This window comes from Biomphalaria glabrata, chromosome 9 (genome assembly GCF_947242115.1).
Source record: "Biomphalaria glabrata chromosome 9, xgBioGlab47.1, whole genome shotgun sequence".
Taxonomy (NCBI): Eukaryota; Metazoa; Mollusca; class Gastropoda; family Planorbidae; genus Biomphalaria; species Biomphalaria glabrata.
The window spans coordinates 44,164,960-44,190,062 of NC_074719.1; the positions used below are offsets into that span (position 1 = coordinate 44,164,960).

Consider the following 25,103-nt stretch of genomic DNA (forward strand, 5'->3'; position numbering starts at 1 on the left):
AAGAAATAACCTGTGAACCACTACATCATAAGGGATTTATTTAGTCACTTTAAATAAGAAATAACCTGTGAACCACTACATCATAAGGGATTTATTTAGTCACTTTAAATAAGAAATAGCCTGTTGACCACTACATTTCAAGGGGTAATTTTACTTTGATGAGAGAGAATAAACAATGGGGTCTATTTTGCGGCTTCAGAGGGGGCACTTAGATATCAATAGTATAGACTTTTTTTTTATATTGTACATTTTTTTCTTAACTATTAAGACATTAATACTATTGGGATTTTTTTTTTCATTGTACATATTTTATTTATTTAAACATGAATAGTATTTAGATTTTAAAATGTATTTCTGAACTTTGACCATAGAGTCAATTGGTCAAAAATTTGCTTAAGAAATTTATATTAAAATAACTATATTTATGAGAATATTAGACAAAGTCTGTCCAATGAAAGTAGACTGTAACTACCTGACTTCCAATTTGCCAGTGAGTGACGCAGGTTTACTAAAGTAGTTGGAGTTCCTCCTCTGGTTTGAGAACCTGTTGGAAGGGGTGTAGGAGGGATTGATCAGTTCATCCACTTCCTCTTTCAACTGCTTGGCTTTGAGAGAGTTGGGGTCCAGTTCATTGTACCTCTCCTCCAGGGACATCCTCATCAGTTCCAGCTTCATACTGGAGTCACTCAGCCTGGTCTGAGCCTTTCAGAATACAGAAGAACCTCCACATTAGGACATGAAACTATCAAATAACATCTACTTATGCTCAGAATATAGGATGCTAAGAAATTTCAAATAAATAATACATTTAAACATATTCTGCTTAACAGCTTTACAAGTCTATAATAGTTGAATTTGATAGTCATCCAATTTCCCACACACAAAATCTGCAATTTGGTTACTTCAGGTAATTTTAGGTCATTAAAGGGGCTGTCAAACTCAATTTTATGTAAGTAACGAAAAAAAAAAAAACACTAGTCAGTTATGTAACCCTTTTTTAGTCAGCAACACTTTGTTCTCTTTATTTTATGTAAACAGTGTTATTCACACTTGTATAACAAATAGTCTTCTACTGGACATTCACATTTGGGTGTACATTAAGAACAAGTTACAAATAGTAAAAAAAAATAAAAAAAAATAGCAGAGCTTTGAAAGTTTAATTCAGAGTAGACCTAGTAAACTACGCCTATGAGAATGAACATATATTAAAGATCAAACAATGTGTAAAAGGAAGCTGTTAAACATCATAGATACCCCTTCCTCATAATATCCTGCAATCATACTCTTTTTTTTTCTGTCTCAAAACTTTAGATGCAAATGAATTGAAAGTGTAAATGTCAACAAAAAAAATATAGAATAAAATACTTGGATTTCCAATAGGACTATTGATCCCAAACAAAAAAAAATTATAATTTTGTACTCTATAACCACAGAGGCGCAACAGTAATCTTGAGGTACAGACAGCAACACTCAATAAGTCTTCTTTTAACATTTGCAATATTTATATATGCTGCATAGATAAAGCTAACTTATTTTGTAGTAGATACATTCATTTCTTCTTGTATACAATAATAAAAAGTGTTTTTGTCCCTGTTTTACCCCATGATATTTTTATTCCTTTTTTCTCACATCCAGAATCAATTAGAAGTAAGAGCAAGTCCCTAATACACCATCAAACAATCAATTAGAAGTAAGAGCAAGTCCCTAATACACCATCAAACAATCAATTAGAAGTAAGAGCAAGTCCCTAATACACCATCAAACAATCAATTAGAAGTAAGAGCAAGTCCCTAATACACCATCAAACAATCAACTAGAAGTAAGAGCAAGTCCCTAATACGCCATCAGAACAATCAATTAGAAGTAAGAGCAAGTCCCTAATACACCATCAGAACAATCAATTAGAAGTAAGAGCAAGTCCCTAAGACACCATCAGAACAATCAACTAGAAGTAAGAGCAAGTCCCTAAGACACCATCAGAAAAATCAATTAGAAGTAAGAACAAGTCCCTAATACACCATCAAACAATCAACTAGAAGTAAGAGCAAGTCCCTAATATGCCATCAAACAATCAACTAGAAGTAAGAGCAAGTCCCTAATACACCATCAAACAATCAATTCGAAGTAAGAGCAAGTCCCTAATACGCAATTAAACAATCAACTAGAAGTAAGAGCAAGTCCCTAATACACCATCAGAACAGCTTCTTACTTCTCTGAGAGCTTTTTTGTCTTCAGATTTTGAGTTTTGTAACGTCCTGATGACATTCTTGGCCCCATCAGCAACTGCAGACTCTATCTTGATGTGGTGACGCAGCTCTTCTAACCTCAAATCTAGAGGGGACAGAACCTCACTGCTTTTGCCTGGGCAGAAGAAAACAATAATTCACCATCAAATTTCATACCTAGGTATATTGATCTTGAAATAAAAACTAGAATAAATCTTACAGATGTATTCAGACACAAAAGGCCGTCTTCTTATTTGACAATCATTTTCAACTTACAGTTTAAAAATAAAAGCATTAGAGCCCTTGAAGACAAAGAAAACTCTAAAGGGGGTAGGGAGGAGGTGCAAGTACAAAATAACAAGAAAATGTGCTAGTTCAGCTATTCAAATTAGCTGTAGCCAGGTAACTCTTTCTCTCCGTAATTATTTACCACATTCTGGTGGAATCAACGCTGGTATCGTCAGTTAGGAGAGAAAGAGTTAAAGCTTTAAAGATAAATTTAGTTTTAGAATAAGATACCAGTACTTAAATAGCATTTGGACATTATTTCCTTTATTGCGTTTATATAGGTCAACATTCAGCTAGGGAAAAAAAAAGGGGGTTCCAACTCTGCTCAAGTCAAGGTTTGAACTAGAGCCTGCTTGATATGTAGTAAAAGAAATTGTGGCTACAATGAATTTTGAGCCTCATTGATTTGGGAAGGAGAGTCTAACATTATTGTAGTAAATTTTCTAAATTAAAAAAAAATGACAATGTTAGGCCAATAGCTTACCATCTTTACTGTTCATGTCAGCACTATCCTGTGTGACCTTCAACATCTGCATGCGTATGATTTCAATCTTGGTTTTGGCATCACTTAACATCTGCTGAGCCTCGGCTAACATCTTCTTGTCCCTAGACGAGCCAGTGCTATACATGGTAATCATGTTTTCTGCTCCGTTCTTCACCTGTGTTGGGAGGGAACAAGGTACCTTTTAAATTACACAACCTTCATATATTTTTACACAGTATTGTCAATGATTTGTGTTTGTCTCAATGTATGATTTGATTGTATGGAATGCAACAAAGCAAAAACTTAGATATTGATCAGTGGGTCGTGTTAAAGTGTTAAGCAGGCACTGGCTAGCCATACAGCAATCTTAAGGGTTGATGGTGTTGTCAGCTTTCAGTTATAAAAAGAATATGGTTCATCTCAAAGAGCATTTCTTCTTGTGGCTGAAAGTTCTAATTTGTAGAAGGCATTCACACCCACAACATCACATGTGAAAATAGCACCTGACAGAGTGCTGGAGGAGCCAGCCTTTTCAAAAGTTGATTTGATAACATTATAAATTTCTTTTCCCAATTATAAAAAAAATAAGTAACAGAGTACATAATATAATTTAAATATTAATTGCTTTTATATAGTGATAATTTCATGCTTAATAGCATGCTGAAAGCACTATGGTCCAATCTCTTTTGTGGACCAGTGGGGGAAGGGGGTATCTGGGAGATGGTTTCCGTGCTGCCTTTAGGCGCTGAGGCTTTGAACTCAAGCCCCTTGAAAGGTAGCCAAGTAGTTTTTTGCCGCTCACCCACTGTCTGAGATGTGTGGCTGAGAAGCATTAACCACTTCACTATTTGATAGATGAGCTCTCAAGTTTGTATCTTGATGGAATGAGGCTTTTTATTTGAGATTTGACTTGAGCTGAGTTATTTTTGCTTAACACATAAAGGCAACACTGGAAGTCTTATGCCAAATCCACCCCTCATTTGAGGTCAAAAGAGACTGTAGCACAACAAACATAGCAAGCTAAGGGAGCATGGAAGACATGCTTTACAAAAGCAATTAGGCCCATTGGTTCTTATTAATCTTTTGATCAGACTGAGACAGTTTGTAATGAAATATTTCAATTGATTTGGATCAAATCCTTGTTGTTTTTTTTTGTTTGTTTTGTTTCTTTTTCTAAAATCTGCATTGCACAAGCTTATCAACGCAGAATTTTGCCAAAAGAGAAGAGGACAGCTGTGAATTATGAGCCTCGACCATGGGAAATTATCAGCATAATTTCAATCAATACAGTGGCCAGTTAAAGCTGACCTTAAGCTCTATGTCCATCTGTTTCTGTAAAGACTTGAGCCTTGGGTTGACAGGATGTTCCAGCTGATTATCTCCCTTATCCGGAGACTTCACACCATCTGACAACACAAAAAAAACAATGGCCATATATTAACTCAATAGTTTCATATGCTTATAAAAAGAAAACTAAAACAATGTACAGCATTTAATTCCAATGTTATCACTATAACTGTAAACAAATCCATGGAGAGGGACCATCAGAAAAAGGTGTTATCTTTAATCATTTCAATGCTACAGACTGCAACTTATCAACAAATATTCAATAAAATTCAAGGTTGAGAATCTTTTTACAATACAATGGAAAGATCTGGTAGATTTTATTATTGCTTAAAAATGTATAAACTGAAGATAATTTGGTAGATTTTCATTTCTTTAACATGTTGAGAAATAACGCAAGGCAATAAGCAAACTAGTGAAAGGTAAAACTATGAGCTGACCAGCATGCTCCCGCCCAATGTCCAGAGAGCCTGTGTTAGTGACCAGTAGGTAAGCACTCAGCTCCTGCAGCTCCTGGTGTAGCTCCTGAAGTTTGGTGTTGGCTTTCTTCACTATACTACTGACATTCTGAAGAGTCTTCTTGTCTGTGGACGCTTCCCTCAACTTTTCTGCTCCTTCCTGCACAAAGAGAAAGAAATGCATTCAATTATAGATACAACAGAAACCTCACAAGTGCTGTGATAGGTTTTTATCAATGAACAATCCAATTTCATGTATACAAGTTAGTTGAAATGACTGGAAGTGTGTAATAATAGATATGAATTGAAAGGTATTATTGTGTGCGTTATCAATTAGGAAGTAGCTCTTGTACATTAGCCAAGTCTGTATGTAAATCTGCTGAGATCTGAACGTCATTGAATTCCAAATATTTTAACCTGATGTTGCTGATGCCTATAAGATAGGTGAAAATATGTTGTTCATGATACAACTGTCATTGGGTTACCAGCAATTTATAAAAAAGAACTGATGATCCAATCCTCAAGTTTGTCAAATGGTTCATGATTGAAGATGATCTCAATTCCTATGAACTCAAAGATGGCTATAAAGTCCATTCTTGCGTTAAAAAAAGCCAGCCCAACACATGGCATGGGTAAGTTGGGTCTACTTCAGATAAGCCTGCTTCTTCTCTCAGCCTTTTGTTAGCTCTGCGTTCTTTCATGCTGGCCACTTGCCCTGTATCTTGCGACTCTGACATTCATGTCTTCATGCCAAGAGAAGTGATCGAGTGCTAGTGTTTCACAGCATTGAATGTCAATATCACACTCAAAGTACGTAGTAAATCCTTTGTTCCATCAATCTACCACACATTGGTTAACAAAGAAATGTTGAGTTCAAGGACTTACCCATTGTTTCAGTCTGACCACCAACTATCCAACTGGATCTGGATGGTCGGGATGTGCAGTGATGGGAAATGAAGCCTTGTGTTTGCCAAGAGTGGAGTTGTTTATTTTTTTGTTTTTTGTTTTGTTTTGTTTTTCATAATAATTACAGCAGGACGTAGGCCAGAAAAAACATAGGTAGATATTAGGGAATCTGTTGTGTTAATGAGACAATTATTTTCAAGACATGTTGAACTACAAATAGATTCTAGATTCCTATTTTATTTTGTTTATATAAGCAATTAAATAAAAATAAATTATAGTTTTTAAATAGCGCGACTTTTAGGCATATAGCATGCTCTGAGCGCTTTGGTCCAATCTCATATGTTTACCATTGGGTGGGTGGGTGTGTGGGGGGTTAGGGGGGTATCTGGGAGTAGGTTTTCCATGCTGCTTTTAGGCGCTCAGTAAACACAGCTCTGCCCAAGTCGGGCGTCGAACCTCAAGCCCCCGTCATAGGTAGCCAAGCCAATTTCAAGCGTACTTAGCCTCTCAACCACGCTCAGGACTAGTTTGATACAAAACATGAATGACAAAGAAACTGTTGAGTGATTCAAGCAAACAGCTGATTACCTTAATTTTCATCTCTTTTCTGATCTCTTTCTTGAGATATTCTTTGATCTCTTCCAGCCTTTGTTGCATATCAGCCTCAGAGATGTCTCCCTCCAGGCCGAGCCTCTGGCTGAGTTCATGGTAAGAGTTGTTGCCAGCGCCACCCTGTCAAGAGAAAAAAAAACGTTATATGAATGGCTGGTGTGGCATTATGCACATTTAGCGCAGTGTAGGAATATATGTAATCATAGATGCAGTATGTCACTACATACATAAGTAGTAAGATTTTTTCCCTCATGGTATTCTCATATAGCTGAGTATTATTGAAAAAAAGAAATAATTCTTATTTTCAAAATGTTCCTTGTTGACCCAAATAGCACTGTCTGTTCTGCTTTATAATGTAAGCCTAGCCCTAAGTATTAAAACCTCATATACAAGACATAGTAAAATCAAACTATACAAAATTATTAAGTTGGAGAGTGAGAATGTAATAGTTGGTTTGAAATAGTTTTGTTATTAGACAAAATTAAGGACCAATTGTGCACTTCCATGCCAAATGATGTAGATCTACTAAATAGCTACATTACTTTTCTCACATTAAAGACTAGACATTTGTTTTTTTAAAATCCATTAGAGACAACCTCAAAACAAGGATAGGCTGTCAATACTAGCACAACAAACTCGGACTTTGTTGCTGGAAAACATAAACCAAAACTAAAGATCTTTCATGTGACAAGTCTTTAATGTGAGCCATCGTTTATTGACATGGCACTCCTAGGCAGCCAACAAATAAACAGACTCTAATTGGCTGAGCTATCAAGTAAAAAACTTTCACTAGAGGCTGTGATAAACAAGGCTACGTCAGCAGAACCGAACAACTTTCTAAATTATATTCCTGAACAATTTACTCTTACAAATGATTTGAACACGGATAACACTGCATTAGAAGATAAGCTCTGTGTCTGGTCATGAACAGTTTATTATGAAAGTGATGGAACCCCCCCCCCCCCAAAAGATTTAGCTCAATTATTAAACTCTTATTGTTCAGATTTTTTTTTCTTTACTATCAGATTCTACTTTAGCAAGCTCAGTGAGCTGTAATCTAATCTTCTTTGCAGACGTGTGGGGTAGTACATCAGCAAATACAACTCAGCTATAAAACTAAAAAAAACAACAAAAAATTCCTTATCTCCATCAAGATCCAAACCAAGCCCTAACATTTACTTCACTTCAGTTTGTTGCTACTCTACCATATGCCCCTTAAAAAAGTGTTTTGTCTATATTATATATTTCATAACCTCTTATCGTATAAGTTTCCTCAAATCTTTGTAGCTGGGACAACTTGGTGAATTTATAATTTCCTAATAGTTTTTTTTTATTTATTTAAAAATGTTTGCAAATGGTACATATGATAATGGAGACATATAACAAAGCAGTGTAACAAAGACTATAACAAAAAAACATTATTGGTATACATATACGAGTTTTATTATAGTTGAAAAGTTAGTTATAAAGGTCAGATATACTGAAGCAGTTAGTGGTAGCTAGGTTTCAACTTAAAAAAAAGCTCGAATATGACATAGGAATATGACATAGAAAGCTGTACATGAAATATAAAATACATCGGAGCTGAGTGGTCAAACAGCCTACAAATATTACTAGCTACCTACAATGACTGAGTACAACCAACTACAAAAGCCCATCACATAGCTCCTACATTCAACTGGACACCCCTCTTGGCTTAACATTGAATGTACCTAACTCTCAATCACTAGCAGCTGGTCTGAAGTAGAAAGGGAAGTGAACTGGCACAAACAATGGCGTTTATCCAAACCCCCCCCCCCTCTTTTTTTTTTTTTAAATAATAATACAATTCTTAAATATATATACCTGTGGGGTGTGGTAGCTGAGTGGTCAAGCACTTGGCTTCCAAACCTGGGGTCCATGGTTCGAGTATAGGTGAAGACTGGGATTTTGAATTTCAGGATCTTTAGGGTACCCAGAGTCCACCCAACTCTAATGGGTACCTGCGGTTGATCATTGTTCTGGCCACATGACACCCCTCTCCCTTTAACCGCTGGCCAAAGAAACAGATGACCTTATCATCTGCCCCATAGATCGCAAGGTCTGAAAGGGGAAAACTTTGCTACTTGGATATCCCTCTGAAACATGCGCTTGAACTTTTGGATCAATGAATTCTGCTCACACCAAAAAAGTTTCCCGGCATTCCTCCTTTTATACCTTCCCCCCTCCCCCACCCCCGTCCCCTCAACACTTTTATTTTCAAAAGTGTGATACAAGACTAATTTAAAATGACTGACTTGATAACCATCATTAACAGGAACCTGCAAAAAGTTCCATGAACAAGTAGATCTAGGTTTACAGTATTTTTAAAAAATACACATTTAGAGTTCATGAACTGACAAATTCCGTTGGTCAAGCCAAAAGATGACATGAATGCTTCCACTTTTGACAATTTGATTCTTATAATACGATTTGAACTCATGGGTTTGTGGTGTGATATAATCATCAATACATACATTATCAGGGTCCTTTCACGCAATAAAAAAAATATATATATATCTTTAAAGTTTGCAAAAAAAATATACATTGTTTTTAAACAGATGGGGAAAAAATTATGGTGAGGCATAATGAAAAGAAAAATGAAATGATAAATGTAACTTTTGATAAATGTAACTTTTGATAAATGTAACTTTTGATAAATGTAACTTTTGATAAATGTAACTTTTGATAAATGTAACTTTTGATAAATGTAACTTTTGATAAATGTAACTGTAACATTTTAAGTTATTTATAATTATTTGTAGACTTTATTCTTCAAGTAAAGGGTGCTTTTATTTTGCACCATCCCATCACCATTTTAAAAGTAAACAAAAATGAAAAGCAAGTAAGTTTATGAAAATAGCTTCTACTTGATATGTTTGTGTACACATTCAAATATAACAATAAATAGATTAATGGAAAAATCTTTTCTTTTTAATATTCAATTTTATTTTTAAAAAGGATATTTATTTAAATAACGTTAAGACATTGAATTAAATGATAACATCTTCAAGAACAGCTGTTGTAAACAAACAGATACTGAACTGACTAGAAAATATTTTATGGGGTTTGAACTTAAACTGAAAATGGTCAAAATTGGGCCATTGGAATGTTCAAAGCCAAGAAAATAATACACTGAAAGTTGTAAGGTAATCAGTAAACAAATGTTGCTGGCTGGTCATTTCTTTGTTGTTGTTTTTTATTTTATGAGCTAGCACAAAGATATTGGTTAAATTCTTTTGTATGTATTATTAGATTGAAACCAATTTCATACTTGTATCCAATACATGTTGTTATTTTAAGTTTGATATATAATATAATATATATTTTTTTTATTACTTCATTTTTTAATTATGTGTCAATGATAACAATCTTGAGCCATTGTATTTCATAAATGCCACTGAATAATTGAAACTTTATTATGATGTAGCTACTTATAATGTAGCTCAATGTACCAGCAACAGATCTTGTAGACTGATGTCAGAGAGATAGACACAAAAAAAACTACACAACTAATGGCAACACTAAGAAACCATGAAGTTAGTTTACCACACGGAAGAGAACCAGCTTTCTGTACTGAAACATAGTAAAACAACAATGTTAGTAACAAACAAACAAAACAGCTTTGTGGCACAGAGTCCTGAAATCAAATGTAATAACATTATTGTCCTAACCTCAGTCCACCAGCAGGCATAATTTCATGATTTGCTATCACTTGCTATACTACTGAGGATAATCTTTTTTTTTTGTTTGGCCTGCACAGTTAGACTAAGAGTGGTTTGTTGATTAAAACTTAAATACAAGGACACTCTCTTCCAGAACAATACTCCACAAAAAAGAAGAGACACAATACCCAAAGAGGTTCATTAGGTGACTTGGTCTATTTTCACATTCACTACTAAACAAGTTAGTTAGTCAACAGATGAACCAGATTTTAACCCAACTAGGATAAAGAGAACAGTCTAAAAAAAAAAAGCCCCATAGACTTTCCACTATTGGCTAATTAATACTTTAAGATCTCAAGTATGTACTAAAGGACTGCTTCAACTACTTGTTAAGTTAATACCTTCAGCCCAGCTTCAGAATCACAATATTCATCATAGGTGATAAATGTTAAAAAGTTGTAATAATGTCAGCATGGGCATGTGATATGCATGACTAAAAATGCTGCACAGGCAGCAACAACAATGGCATGTTATTATTTTTATTTCATTTTTAAATTAGATCCTTTCAATGCTATCATACAATATGTATTTATATTTCTACATAATCATGCTGCTAGCCAAGAGTTAGCACTACAATTCTACGGAGAGGATGTTACAATAATGACACAACAACAAGAAAGGAAAGTCAAAGTATGATTATAATCACCATCATCGGAAGAAATATTACAGTTCTAAGTCTAAGCACCAGGTGTTAAAATGATATAGTCTCCCTTCCTTTTCAGACCATGTGATCTAGAGATAATATACATGTACATAGATTCTCCTTTTTTACATGATGTCTTTCAGAGCTTAACAAAAAATTTGTCATTATAGAATCACACAGACAGAAAGACAGATGACAAAAATGGCAATTTGTTTTTGTTATAAAAACTGACATGATAGGGACTTATTATTATTTTCCTAAAGCTATTTTTCAATTGCAAACTACAAAATAGATTTTTTAAGCAAGATATTACACATTCAGTATTATATATGCTTAGTCCAACTCCTCTTTGTTTATATTGGATTACACCTAAGTGCTAAACTAGAAAACAAACAAAAACAACCAGTTAGCCTTCACAGTGTATTCATCAGCTAGCTCTCAGTGTGTCCAGCCACTATCAACACATTTCTAAAAGCAAGTGTACTATAGTGTGAGCTGGGTCTATACAGCTGGTTAGCCCCATTCTGTCTACACAAACACTGTATGTGAATAATCTTTTTTTAAATAGACACTACTGCAAGGAGGCTAAAAGGTCATGGTTAAGTCCACAACTGCCATTAGAGGTCAAGGTTAAGTCCACAACTGCCATTAGAGGTCAAGGTTAAGTCCACAACTGCCATTAGAGGTCAAGGTTAAGTCAACAAATGCAATTATATCTATAGCCAGTATAAACAAGTTTTATTTTTGAATTTCAATAGGGGGAGGGGGTGAACATTAAACTGAAATTTAATAAACTTTGAAGAATAATGCACCTGTCTGTTACTATGAATGTCTCCCATCTAAAGCTGGCTAATTAAGAATAGATACCGATGCTTGGGAGTCATATACATCTATCCCTTTCTTTTATGAATTTCATTAACCCTAGAACAGATAATGTTGCATTTGCAGTGCTCAGGTTGGATAGTACTCACTTTTAGTCATGGTAAAGGCTGTTGTTGTTTTTTTAAGGACCATACTAAATGGCCCCAACTCAATGCAAGTTGGAAAATTCTAAGTCAGTGTCTATGCCCACCTTTATCAAACACTGACCACAGAAACAGGCCAAAATTTTCTATTACTTTAATATTTCTCCAAACTTCTTTATTCAAGGAACCTATCAGCAATGAAGAGATCTTTGAGGAAGTTGTAAGTAGAACATGTCTTTGTTATAGGATGAAGTTCGTCCCAGTAGTCTTCTCTTTGTTTCCTTTTCATTTGTAAAGTCCAGTTTACATTCAAAGTTTTAACTAGTAAAATAGTGTAAGAGAAAAAGACAAAGATATGTGGGAATGTGATGGCAAGGTAATGAGCCTGTAGAAAAACAAGAAAATGAATAGAGGAAGACAGCGGGGGATTTTTAATTGGATCCAAATACAAAAATGAGACAATGTCAAAGGCGCTGCATTGAAAGATCACTGTTGCCAGGTAAATTGTAAAAAGTGATTTGTGCTGCTAGCTGATACATTTGATGCTCCGGTGCTAAAAATTAAAACATATAAAAGCTTTTTTTTTAAATACATAGTTTATCAATATGTTCATATAATGTACACTGGATGAACACTAAACAAATTGTACTATTGATAAGCTTTGCCTCTATTTTTGAAACTCACTCCTAGATTTATATCCACTATCATCTTCTCCCTTCCTTTTTGTTTGTTTCAAAGGCAAACAGAAATCATGAAACACATTTGAATAGTTATTGTGATATCTCAGCTACCTGGGTGAAATTGAAATGGAGCAGTGGATTTGAAACGTCTAGCGGTAAAGTCATTCCACACTGAAACATTAGGAGCTGTTTACATCTGGGCCAAGTTACATTAAGAGTTGCTCCCTCTTAGCTCACCAACAATCCCTTTCCTCCTCCCCCTCTGGATAATAAACACTTGGTTGGACAAACATCATATGAAAACAGATCTAGTTTTTACATCCCCCAGTCTAAATAGATCTTCATCTTGAGCATTGTAGTAATAACAACTCATGCTCTTCAGCAAGGACTGAATCAGCCAGGGGATTAACTAGGCTGGGATAAGATATGATAGTATAAAGAAACATTTTTTTCCAAACAAGCTTTTAATGTAAGTTATGATTTTGAGATTTGTGCGAAATCAGTTCGGTACAAAATGACACCACACACCTTTTGTTGTGGCACTTTTTAACCAACCTCAACAAGCTACTAGCTAAAAAATGGAGTTTTGTTAACTATGTCGGGGAGCAAACATTGTTATGTCTCTCTCTTTCTCCCAGGCTATGTGTCGATACGCCCCCAATATAAGCCTTTATTCCACTATGTAATAGCTCATACCTATTTAACACGAGCTGCGACCTCACAAACCAAATACTTCAGATACCATCAAGATTTCAAACTTACAAAATGAGAGTTACACAAAATGAAAGAAAAAAATAAATCGTTAAAATAAGCATCTCCCCACCTCTCTCTCTCTCTTCCTCCTTCTTCACACACACACCTCCCTCACACCTATACCCTGTGCAGTCCAATACTAAACCTTGTGTGCTTACATCGCGTTAAACTACATCTTCCAACTCTGAAACTTGGCGCCTTGCTAAACTAAACTTCTATCTACGTCAATACAATAGAACACGGAAACAGTTCAGTCAAACACATTTCAGTTCGGACAAGTCTCAGTCACAAACTCATCACACACAAAGAAATAGTTCAGTCAACACATTTCAGTTCGGACAAGTCTCAGTCACAGACTCACACACAAAGAAATAGTTCAGTCAAACACATTTCAGTTCGGACAAGTTTCAGTCACAGACTCACACACAAAGAAATAGTTCAGTCAACACATTTCAGTTCGGACAGGTTTCAGTCACAGACTCACACACAAAGAAATAGTTCAGTCAACACATTTCAGTTCGGACAAGCCTCAGTCACAGACTCACACACAAAGAAATGTTTTTCTAATGCAAGACTCTTGAAATCCACCAAGAGAGCCAGCTAATTGAGACACGTAGATTACATTAGGCAACAATGAGACTAATTGACTCCTTCAAATAATATCTTTTATTTAAGCAAATCGATTCTGACATTTACATTTGATTCTATTCGCATGGTGGATTAGAACTTTTAGCTATCCCCTTTGACTATTACACGTGCAGAAAACCAAAGACACATGACAAGAATCTCTTTCAAAGGCTGGACATTAAAAGATGCTCAAGTAACAGAAGTAAAAGCAAAGAAATCATTGCCTGGAGTGGTGGACATCTTATAGAGCAGAGACAAAAAAAAGGTCAACAAAAGGTCAATCTTTGAAACAGAGCATGACCAAGCCAATAAGCCAGCGTTACTTAACTCCCACAAGTCCAGTGAAGGGGGTCAACACTGAAAATTAAGTCACTTGCGTGCTTTAAAGTACCATGAATGTCATCACATCGCCACTAGTGGATCTATTAACTCTTTCTCTCCGTCATTAATTTTCCACGTTTTGGAAGGAATTCTACATTTCGCTCATTACTATTTCACAAACTTGATATGATTGGGCTACAATAGTTTTGTTGTTTGTTAGAAAATGTATTTTGGTATAGAATTAAAGGGAAATGCATGCTCTTTTTATATAGTTCAAAGTCAAGTTTTAAAAAATTAAACATTAATTTAATTTAATGAGGTCAAAATCAACGATGGTATCGTCGATTAGGAGAAAAAGAGTTAAAGATATACAAGTAGATATGTAAACGATTTACTTCTAATTACGAGTTCCCCAAGCCATTCGTATGCCTTGTAACCTAATCCGCCCTGTTACCTAACTCTGTTCAGTGTCCCACCCGAAGACTATCACCCTGTTACCTAACTCTGTTCAGTGTCCCTCCAGAAGACTATCACCTGTCGCAACAACATGCTAAAGATGAATGTCATTGACCGGGTGACAATTAGTATCAACCTATCAGTCTGTTATGTCATCAATTCACTTACCCAGACCAGAAACTCCAACATTGTAATAAGTCACTCAGCAAGGTAATAGAACACAATGTGAGACAATTACGCCGACCTACGGGCAGCTCAACCAAAAGTTACAAACTGTTACATTGAGCATCACAGGTGGTTCACTCAACGGGACTGCCACTGGAGAAGCAGACGAGACGGCCAGAAATATAAACAAGCTTCCCCTTCCCCCGGCATCACAAAAGCGACTCTCGTAACGCGGTTGCCAAAATGAAGAGAGGTGGGGAAAGTGAGAGTATGAAAATAAGATCGTATAGAAAAATGGGGAGGGGGGGGAGTCGAACAGACAAGAGAAGGTAAGAGCAAATCACTTGAATAAATAATTCTTTAAACTCAGGGGGGGGGGATAATCTATCAACAAGAGCATCTGTGCAAGCCCAGTCTTGGCTGTGTGTGTGTCGCCATGCCTTGACTTTAAGCAACAAACAGAATATATCAACAGTGAGTGTGTCCCTTGTCAATGGCACAGAGATCAAACGAGTGTATCACGAAATAATCAGGGAAACTGGGCCCAGATACTTAATGAACCGATCAACTCAAACATGACTTCATAAACAAAATCTTCAATAGAAGTGTGGACTAAATGGGCCAATCAATTTAATCAACATTCAACAGGTAGAGATAGAAGAGACGCTCACTCAATGATATACGATTGATAAAAACATTTCCCTAAAAGTTCAGTTTGAGTTAAGAACCAAACATCTGGATGTTTTTATAGAGACAACTAGACCTACACTTGGACACTTCAATCTGCTATAGACATATCGCGAAATGTATACTTGTGGACACTCCACAGTGCTATAGACTTGTTTATTGACGAGTTGTGGGCACTTGAATGTGTTCACGACTTAACGTCTGAAATGTTGAATAGTCACTTCATCTGCAAATAGGGCATTGTAGGCATTCGAGGTGCGTTAGGCATAAATATACTATTCAATTAGGCAGAAAGCGTAGTTTATAAAGTATGAGGCTCGGGGGAGCGGGGAGTTTGATGACATCACAATCAATAGTAAAGTATTAGTGATAATCCTATCAACTTGAAACAGCAGACGACACCCATTGAAAGAAGAATTCAAACACATTTCTGCTTCTCTTTCAGACCTTGTGGTCTATGGGGCAGATGATGTAAAGGTCATCTGTTTCTGTGGCCTACGGTTAACGAGGGTGTCATGTGGCCAGCACAACGACCAACCGCCTTTACTTTTCCCGAACTAATGTCAGGTATCCATTAGAGCTGGGGGGGGGGGGGGGAGGGGAAATCAGAGGCGCACAAAAGATCCCGAAATTAAAAATCCCAGTCTTCACCAGGATTCGAACCCGGGACCGCTCAGCCACTGCGCCTCCTAGTATGACAAATGTAAATGATAGCAGTTGTGCTACGTTCCATTTTGAGACCTTCATACTTATACAGATATTGAAGCCAAGCTTACCTGCTTTCATTTCATTTGTATCCAACATGCTAAACAAAATTGACTGCCAACATGGTAAGCACAGCAGACCTACTCTACTAGCATTTCTATGAGTTCTACTTTAAGATTAAAAGTTAGACTTGAGAGACAGTGAACGAAGCGACTAAAAAAAGATGAAAGTGTTGATAACATAAAAAACGTATGGACTTGACAGCTGGGAATGTTAATAACGTGGAGCCGGGCTACATTGGAACCTGTGTCTGTACGAGATGCTACCCAAGAAAACAAGGTGACGTAACCAGTTGACGGAGATAACTCCAGTATGTGTGATACAAGCATGCTGGGATGGATGGAATGCCAGGGGAGTGTCGGTGTTGTTATTCAAGCGGTGCTTGACCTCAACTGAAACATTTTTTTTTAAACTTAATTGAAATGACCCAATGACTGACTTTTGAATCCCGAAACAAATGTCCAATATTCAGTTACAAACAACAACAAACAAATGAATAAAGCACTTGGGTACAAGACTTAACACCGGGCTAGATGATAATCAGTTTAATTAAAAATAAATTAAGTGAAAGCCATATTTTACACCTATTGATACACATATACTGTTTATGAATTCAGTGTTCAAAAGCACAATCTAAGGCGCCAGTGTTCTCAATCTAGTACCTCAGTCTATAACTGTAGTGTCCAGGATCTCAATCTAGTACCTCAGTCTATAACTGTGGTGTCCAGGATCTCAATCTAGTACCTCAGTCTATAACTGTAGTGTCCAGGATCTCAATCTAGTACCTCAGTCTATAACTGTGGTGTCCAGGATCTCAATCTAGTACCTCAGTCTATAACTGTAGTGTCCAGGATCTCAATCTAGAACCTCAAGTCTATAACTGTAGTGTCCATGATCTCAATCTAGTACCTCAGTCTATAACTGTAGTGTCCAGGATCTCAATCTAGTACCTCAAGTCTATAACTGTAGTGTCCAGGATCTCAATCTAGTACCTCAAGTCTATAAATGTAGAGTCGAGGATCTCAATCTAGTACCTCAAGTCTATAACTGTAGTGTCCAGGATCTCAATCTAGTACCTCAAGTCTATAACTGTAGTGTCCAGGATCTCAATCTAGTACCTCAAGTCTATAACTGTAGTGTCCAGGATCTCAATCTAGTACCTCAAGTCTATAACTGTAGTGTCCAGGATCTCAATCTAGTACCTCAAGTCTATAACTGTAGTGTCCAGGATCTCAATCTAGTACCTCAAGTCTATAACTGTAGTGTCCAGGATCTCAGTCCAGAACCAAGTGAGAGCTAATATTGCCATTACATTGGTCATGAATATAAGTTATTTTTTCAAAACGTTTTCGTGATGTAGCAAACAATGTCAATAAATAGTAAGAAAAAAATGTTTTCCAATGACAACTTTTGTGATACAGGAAACTTTTGGGGAAACTCTGTAGCCACATAACCAGTGCTTTTTTTTTGTGTGTGACGTAACGCACCGCTACGGCGTACCGGCACCTTTTACAAAGTGGGGAAAAAATTATTACTTTTCTTGTATTTTAAAGTTTATTATTACTTTTATTAGTAGTTTAAAAAAAATAGGCAATCCATCACTGAGTACCGGCACTGCACATAAATATCATCGTGTGCGTTACATTACATAACACGCACATCAGATTGCCTACTCTCAGCACTCGTTAAGAACGCAGGCACACCACAGACACCAGTGATATCGTGACCTGAGAGACCATTTGTCGCGGCGGACGTCTTTAATTAGAGCTGATGGTGACAACCAAGGTTAGCGTGACACCACCAGAGTCCAGCGCGCGCTGCATGTCACAAGGAAACACGCCCAGGTCTGATAGCACTACGTACACACACCACACTAGACTAGAGATAGCGTTCCACTAGACTGCTGAGCTGTGTGCCAATGACATCCAGTCAGAGACTGTCAAATGGTTATGTCGGTAGGAACTACTCTGCGGTCATACGGAAGTGTACTCGGTCATTGTCATTCAAAGGCTATAGATCGGCTAGGACAGGGGTTCTCAACCTGTGGGTCGCGACCCCCTTGGGGGCCGATTGACGATTTGCCAAGGGTCGCCTAAGACCATCAAAAATAAGGATTGTTATTGTCTATTCTTCTATTGCTGTGTGTGTCTAGGGGGAGGGGGGTCGCGGCAGTGGGAGATTGTAAAAAGGGGTCGCCGAGCTTAAAAGGTTGAGAACCGCTGGGCTAGGACATGAGTTACAACATCCGATGGATGCGTGTGGAGCAAAATGTGTACAAACTTGAGTATGAATAAGAAACAAACACATGTCGTTATGAATCAGAAACAAACACATGTCGTATCCACAATACAAATTCACTGGAACCTTCAATTTTTTTTTTTGTCGACGAGAGGGATTCAAGTCAAAAACATTCTAATCTTCTTGGTAGTTTAAAAAAAAAAAAAAAAGAAATACACAAAGTTAAATCTATGTCTGACATGTTTTGGTTAGATGATTAATGAACGCATTCGGAAGTAAGATGTTAGTTTTTGTAGGAGCCATCAGGCGAATCTAAGGGAAAACACTACCCACCACTCAAGTAGACACATGTAGTTAGTTAAATAGCTGATATAGAAAACAATACACGCCCCTCAAGCAGACAGATGTTAGTTAGTTAAATAGCTGATGTAAGAGAACCTAACATTCGACATACAATCAAACAGAAACATTGTGAGTTGAGTTAAAGTGTTAAAAGTCAGTTACAACTCCGGAGGTCACTGTGTTACTGTGTGTAGTTTCCTTGACTCGGACACTTGGAGGATGTATTTTTACCTTCCTCTTTCGCGTCACCAGACCAAAGACCATTCACACCTCGATATATCAAACTTGAAGCGTTACATCTGTCTGATATAGAATGTCACTACTCGCTTGCACAAATAACGGTGAACTAAGCAAGGTCTACAGCTGATGTACCCGGTACAGAGCAAACACAAATTCAAACGTAGTGAATGCTCAGTTAACATGAAAAGACTGAAAGAGTCGGCCTGGGTCTTGATGGTCATGAGATTACACTTATTTGTAGGGGGTGTTGGCGCTGGATATAAGGCGTGTTTAGATAAGGTTCAATACATCACACGTGTCCAATGGCTTCACGTTGAGTTGTTGTTGGACTCTGTAATTTGCGACATTGTTCGCGTTTCTTCGGGGGACACGTGCTAATTCTGTCCCATTGTGCCGACAATTAACCGCGTATTGTAGGCCACGGTGATTGACCCGCATCTAGCCGACTTGAAAGAACCACAGAATAATGCGCTGTCCATCAGAAATAGGGTCGGAAACGAAGTTAAAAACCTACAGCCACCCTGCCCATTATAAACAGCAATGTTATGAAAGCTATCTTTGCAATTTGGAATCGGATTCGCAATACGTAACAAGGCCAGCTGCGTCTGTAACCCAATTACTATTCATAAATGTACATTTGAATAACAATGTTAACCCCCCTCCCGGAACCAATTTAGTCGCCCATGAAGAGAAATCGATTGACCTGGGATATATCTATAGATCTATCAAAGATTACGACAGCCAGAGGCGTGGATAGTCCCCATGCAAGAGTTGGGTGACGACGGCAGAGAAAACGAAACAGAGAAGACACACCGCCATTGATTGTTGTACTGTGGGCTTCCCTCCCTTGCTGGAAGCAGGGGCAAAAGAAATGGAGACCTAGTTCTCTCAACATGTGGTTTGCATGCGGCTAATGGAGTGTTCTCACTGCACGCCGCAAGACACATTTACGACGAGGATAAACAAAAAGAGTCAAGTGACAGTGGTTCTCAAGCAGTGTAATCCATGGGGGTTCATGTTAACTACATCAGACATTCGTCGATCAGGCTTGAAGCCGCACTCGAAAGATCAATCTATCACTGTCAATCAATCAATAGAAAGCACTCCAGATAAAATACATAAGTGTCATTTGTTAATCATAAGGCTGACTAGGCTCAAGGAGGCCGCCTTATCAATTACCCAAGTGGAGTGTGGGGGGGGGGGGTGAATTAGCTCCAGGTATAGCCTCTTGACTCGAGACGTGGTGGAGTTTCTGTCTCGCAAGCAATGGGACAAAGAAACACAACAGCCGATGCCAACTTGAGGTCATCCCTTACTTAGCCCAAAGTGCAATCGGCTTTGAACGTCACATCCGGTCTCTCGTGTGCATGGACAGTGAGATTGTGTGCTCCTCTTCGATTACAAAACATGCAGAGGAATCTAAAGCTACGTATCGCTGTAACCAAGTTTACGGTACATGGGAATTCTCCAATAAATGCAGAACTCATGTTTGGAAATGATATCCTGGTGATGGGCGTCGAATAAACAACAGACGAGAGTATCTGTCTCTCACAACTGCTCAGAAATGCCTGAACATGATTTCAATTTTAATTGTCAACTCCTTCAATGATTCGGAAAACGTCCAAGGAATTCAACTATTTCGCATTGCAATCCAAGGAATGCGCATCTCAAGTTTCAACAATTTCATGAAAAAAAAAAGTAAGAGGTCGATGACAACAGGAGTGGACCGCAGATGGCAAACCTGGACATAAAAACAACACAAAATAACGAAGTGGCCTGATCACCTGGTTAGAATTCCGGCCAGAAAACTTGCACCAAGAAAAGAGAAGGTAATCCAGATTCTGACTACTGAGAAAAATAAGTCAATGATCACTCCCTTCTCTCACCCACTTACACATAAACACACACACACACACGAGCTAGAAATGTAATGACAGAAAAGAGACGTGAACTAATTACTAACCTATTGCGTTTCCTGCCCAGAGGTTACAGATGCAAGAACAAGTTCCCGAAAAAAACACTATTTTAGCCTTGTCTTTTGCGTATTGACAATGTCTTAGATTTAACCTGTAAAGTGTGAGTGACGATGCTTGAAGACATGTCCAGCCTCACAGCGTGGAGTAGATCTCACGTGTCTCTAAGCACACCATTTCTTAAGTTAGTCTAACCTGAGACCAAAGATGAAGGAAGAGTGCAGTGTTTCACGTGGACACGCAGACCGGGACCATTCGATATAGAAGGCCTAAACACAGACCTGTAGCGTGGCAAAAAGCTATTGGTCTAAACTGCCCACAGGTTGTGACGTTGCAAGCCAGTGTTCAGGCCTTCTCGCGAAGACCTAGTCAAATACATTCTACTAATGCCATGGCGTCACATGATCCCGAAACCCACTAAGGCACTTTCTTTCGCATACTAGTTTTTCGTCTAAAAAAAACAAAAAATGACAGACAACAAACGAGAAAACAGAAAACATTATTGTTCACCAAAGAGACGTACCGGCATGTCAACTATTTTTAGAACATGGCCATTGTGGGTTTTTCTAGATCTCAACAAAGAATTAATTATATTCCCAACATTTTCAAAGGTGTTTGTGTAAGAGAGAGAGAGAGAGTTTATGTTGTTTTTCATCATAGAAGTTTAGGATTTTAGATATTGTATATTTCTAAGGGGCAATATGTTTCTGTGATTTAAAAAAAACTTCCCTAATGCTTTAATTAGTGGAAATAATTATTTCCTATATATTTTATTAACGAAATATTCAGTGTGCCTAGCAGTGTGTTATTGTACTGATTGATAGCGACACTAACGAGCGTAGAAAGCTAACTGTAAATGAAACAGTATTTGACCAGGTCTCAACATGCCAAGTTTTACCTCCACAGTCCAGTCGTCGTCCAGGTCATCATCACTGCTGTACAAACACTCGAACATCTTGACCGGCAGATGACCACAGTATTAGTCCGCGGATCAATACTATCCACAATACTCAAACATCCAACACAGCTCGGTGTGGATGCAGAATTAGTCCGCGGGATCAATACTATCCACAATACTCAAACATCCAGCACAGCTCGGTGTGGATACAGAATTAGTCCGCGGGATCAATACTATCCACAATACTCAAACATCCAACACAGCTCGGTGTGGATACAGAATTAGTCCGCGGGATCAATACTATCCACAATACTCAAACATCCAACACAGCTCGGTGTGGATACAGAATTAGTCCGCGGGATCAATACTATCCACAATACTCAAACATCCAACACAGCTCAGTGTGGATGCAGAATTAGTCCGCGGGATCAATACTATCCACAATACTCAAATATCCAACACAGCTCGGTGTGGATACAGAATTAGTCCGCGGGATGAATACTATCCACAATACTCAAACATCCAACACAGCTCGGTGTGGATGCAGAATTAGTCCGCGGGATGAATACTATCCACAATACTCAAACATCCAACACAGCTCGGTGTGGATGCAGAATTAGTCCGCGGGATCAATACTATCCACAATACTCAAACATCCAACACAGCTCGGTGTGGATACAGAATTAGTCCACGGGATAACTCCTATCCACAATACAATGGGCCCTATCTTTGCTTAGAGTAGGTTTACGCTTCACTGTTTCCTATTCGTGCCACTACTTGCACGCTCTCAGAAAGTTCATCCGCTGAGTCTGGCAGGAAGTGAAATTCATCTAGTCACATGTGAACACAAGATGAGCAAACAAGCACGAGTCTTGCACTTCGTGAGTACAGACACGCAAACAATACACACATTTACGAATCAGATTCCCGGGAATGCTCCTTAAAGAAATATTAGAACAATACTACGAGTGATAAAAAAAAATGACTTATCCAATGCATGCTGGACAAAATCGTATACACAACACTGTGGCAAAAGCAACATTCACACATAAATTCTTTTTTTTTCTCTTCTATTTCCCTTTCAGACGTTGTGGTCTATAGGGCTGATGATTAAAGGTCATCTGTTTCTGTGGCCTACGGTTAACAAGGGTGTCATGTGGCCAGCACAACGACCAACCGCCTTTACTTTTCCCTAACTAATGTCAGGTACCCATTAGAGCTGGGTGGACTCAGAGGCGCCCGAAGATCCCGAAATTAAAAATCCCAGTCTTCACCAGGATTCGAACCCCGGTCCCCGGTTCGATAGCCAAGCGCTTTACCGCTCAGCCACCGCGCCTCCACATATAAATTACATGCAAATAAAAAAAAAATGGAACCAATATAAGGTCACATCGGTTGCACTTTAACCGTTAAACTCAAAGAACTTTTCAATTATTGAAACCCAGGTTTAAACGATCTCATTATTCTAGCGCCTGTAATGTGAAGACGTTTACAGAACATGGGCGGTGCCCGTTTCATTGCAGAAAATATAGAATCTTATTACAACTCAACTATCCGAAGACTACATTGAAATCAACAAGTCTATTAGCCAAACACAAACTTGTCAACACAATGACAGCGAAGAACAAGTTATCAAGACCTGAACTGAACACGACAATGTATTTTAACAGCATCTTCAAATAGTCACCGTCTAATTAAAACATTTGAACTACAAAGAATTGATCACCGCCCGGAGGAACATTAAGAGATCTACTGGTCACGTATCGTTCCGATCTTAAGTTAAAAAGACTAAATAAAAAAGAAAGTGGTTACGAGGGGGTAATAAAGACCAGGTATCAAACTGTATCACAGGACGACAGCTATTAAAGGAAAGGGGGAAGGGAGCGCACACTATCTCGCGGAAACCTGGCTTTACCAGCGTTAAATTTCACGCCAGCAATAACATCCAAACCTTTGGTGTTCAATGCACTAGATCTAGGTGTCGCACGGGAAACACAGGACGCTCGGTGACACACAAAGAGATGAAAGTCACACGGTAACCTCCAAACGTTTACAAACACAACCCCAAACAGCCCCTACACTACAGTCAAATCAATTGGGGGGAGGAGGGGGGCGCTACAAACATGTAGATCTCTCACCTGGTCCTATTGGGAAGCATGATATCGGGGACTGTCACTTTGACGGTGCACAATGGTACTTGGAGTATTGGAGACATAGACAATGATCCCTAATGGCTGACGAAGACAACAGTCACATAACAAGACACTATTGAAAACTAGTGTGACTTCCAGTTAACAGAGGATGGGGTGTGGGGAGTGGTTATGAAGTGAAACAGATGTTGAAAAGTTCATTTCAAAGACTTCCGACAGTCAAAGGACTTCTCCATTGTAGGAATTGGTTGGGGGCGCAGACAAGACCTAAGTTTTGATCAATCTGATATCAAATAATGTCTCAGAAGACAATGGATGCGCCCAGGTGATTCAATAGCTTTGGATTCGTCATGAGAAGGGGCAGAATCTGGTGTGACTGAAATACGGGTATTCAAGATAAGTTTTTCCAGTAAAAGTTAATGACATTAGTCGAAAAATGTTAACATTTTATTTTTTTTTCTGCGATGCAGAGACTTAAAATGTAAGCCTTCTAAGTACTGTGCAGCTGTGTAGTGCATCTAAAACACATCATAAGACCGGCAGATCAAAGAGTGTGTTTTCGGTACATAGACTTCCGAAGACATATGTACAGCAAAATGTCAAGATTCTAATATGAATTTAAATACGCCTCTCTCCCCCCATCTATCACTGTGTTTTCAATACGCCTCTCTCCCAAGATGTTTCTTAAGCCTCTCTCTATCTCTGTTTTAACTCGCTTCTCATTCGGTTTTAAATACGCTTCTCTCGCTCTTGTCTGTAAATATTCTTTTCTTTCATTCTGTTTCAAATATTCTCCCCCCCCCCCAACCTTTCACTTCTTTCTCTCTCTCTCTCTCTCTCTCTCATTCTGTGGTACATAAGCCGAACGACCAAAAAAAAAAAAAGAATGATTTGACCAAGTTACCGAAATAAACAAGGAGTGGCTAATTAGTTAAACCCGAGATACTGTTATTCGCCCGTTGCTGTTCTTAATTAGCAATACAATTAAAAAATGTATGTGTATGTGTTTCAAGTCAAGTTTTCTGAAGAGATCTCCAAGTATACGGGGCACTCATTGTGAAGCGCTGTTGTTTACAGAAACAGGTAAATGGATGTCATGTGACCAAACAACGAACCGCTTTTTACCAGTTAGAGTTGGGT

At 38.0% G+C, this 25,103-nt stretch overlaps 2 protein-coding genes across 11 annotated transcripts in view; both read right to left on the minus strand.

Moving 5' to 3' along the window:
• The window catches only part of LOC129928052 (uncharacterized), a 235,825-nt gene that overhangs the window by 44,997 nt on the left and 165,725 nt on the right, over positions 1 to 25,103 (minus strand). The window lies entirely within an intron of this gene.
• Positions 1 to 25,103, minus strand: part of LOC106071500 (serine/threonine-protein kinase N2-like) — a 64,004-nt gene that overhangs the window by 19,221 nt on the left and 19,680 nt on the right. Inside the window, exons 1-8 of one of the 10 annotated variants that reach the window (XM_056040086.1) lie at positions 21,814 to 22,810; positions 9,885 to 9,911; positions 6,294 to 6,437; positions 4,782 to 4,959; positions 4,306 to 4,403; positions 2,998 to 3,172; positions 2,210 to 2,361; positions 473 to 702 (exon numbers count right to left, since the gene is read on the minus strand). In XM_056040086.1, coding sequence (XP_055896061.1) covers positions 473 to 702; positions 2,210 to 2,361; positions 2,998 to 3,172; positions 4,306 to 4,403; positions 4,782 to 4,959; positions 6,294 to 6,437; positions 9,885 to 9,911; positions 21,814 to 21,870 — 1,061 coding nt within the window. In that variant the 5' untranslated portion in view covers positions 21,871 to 22,810. Of the gene's footprint in view, positions 1 to 472; positions 703 to 2,209; positions 2,362 to 2,997; positions 3,173 to 4,305; positions 4,404 to 4,781; positions 4,960 to 6,293; positions 6,438 to 9,884; positions 9,912 to 14,673; positions 14,823 to 21,813; positions 22,811 to 25,103 lie in introns of those variants that run through there. The other 9 variants (XM_056040093.1, XM_056040087.1, XM_056040085.1 and 6 more) reach the window with 9 other exon arrangements.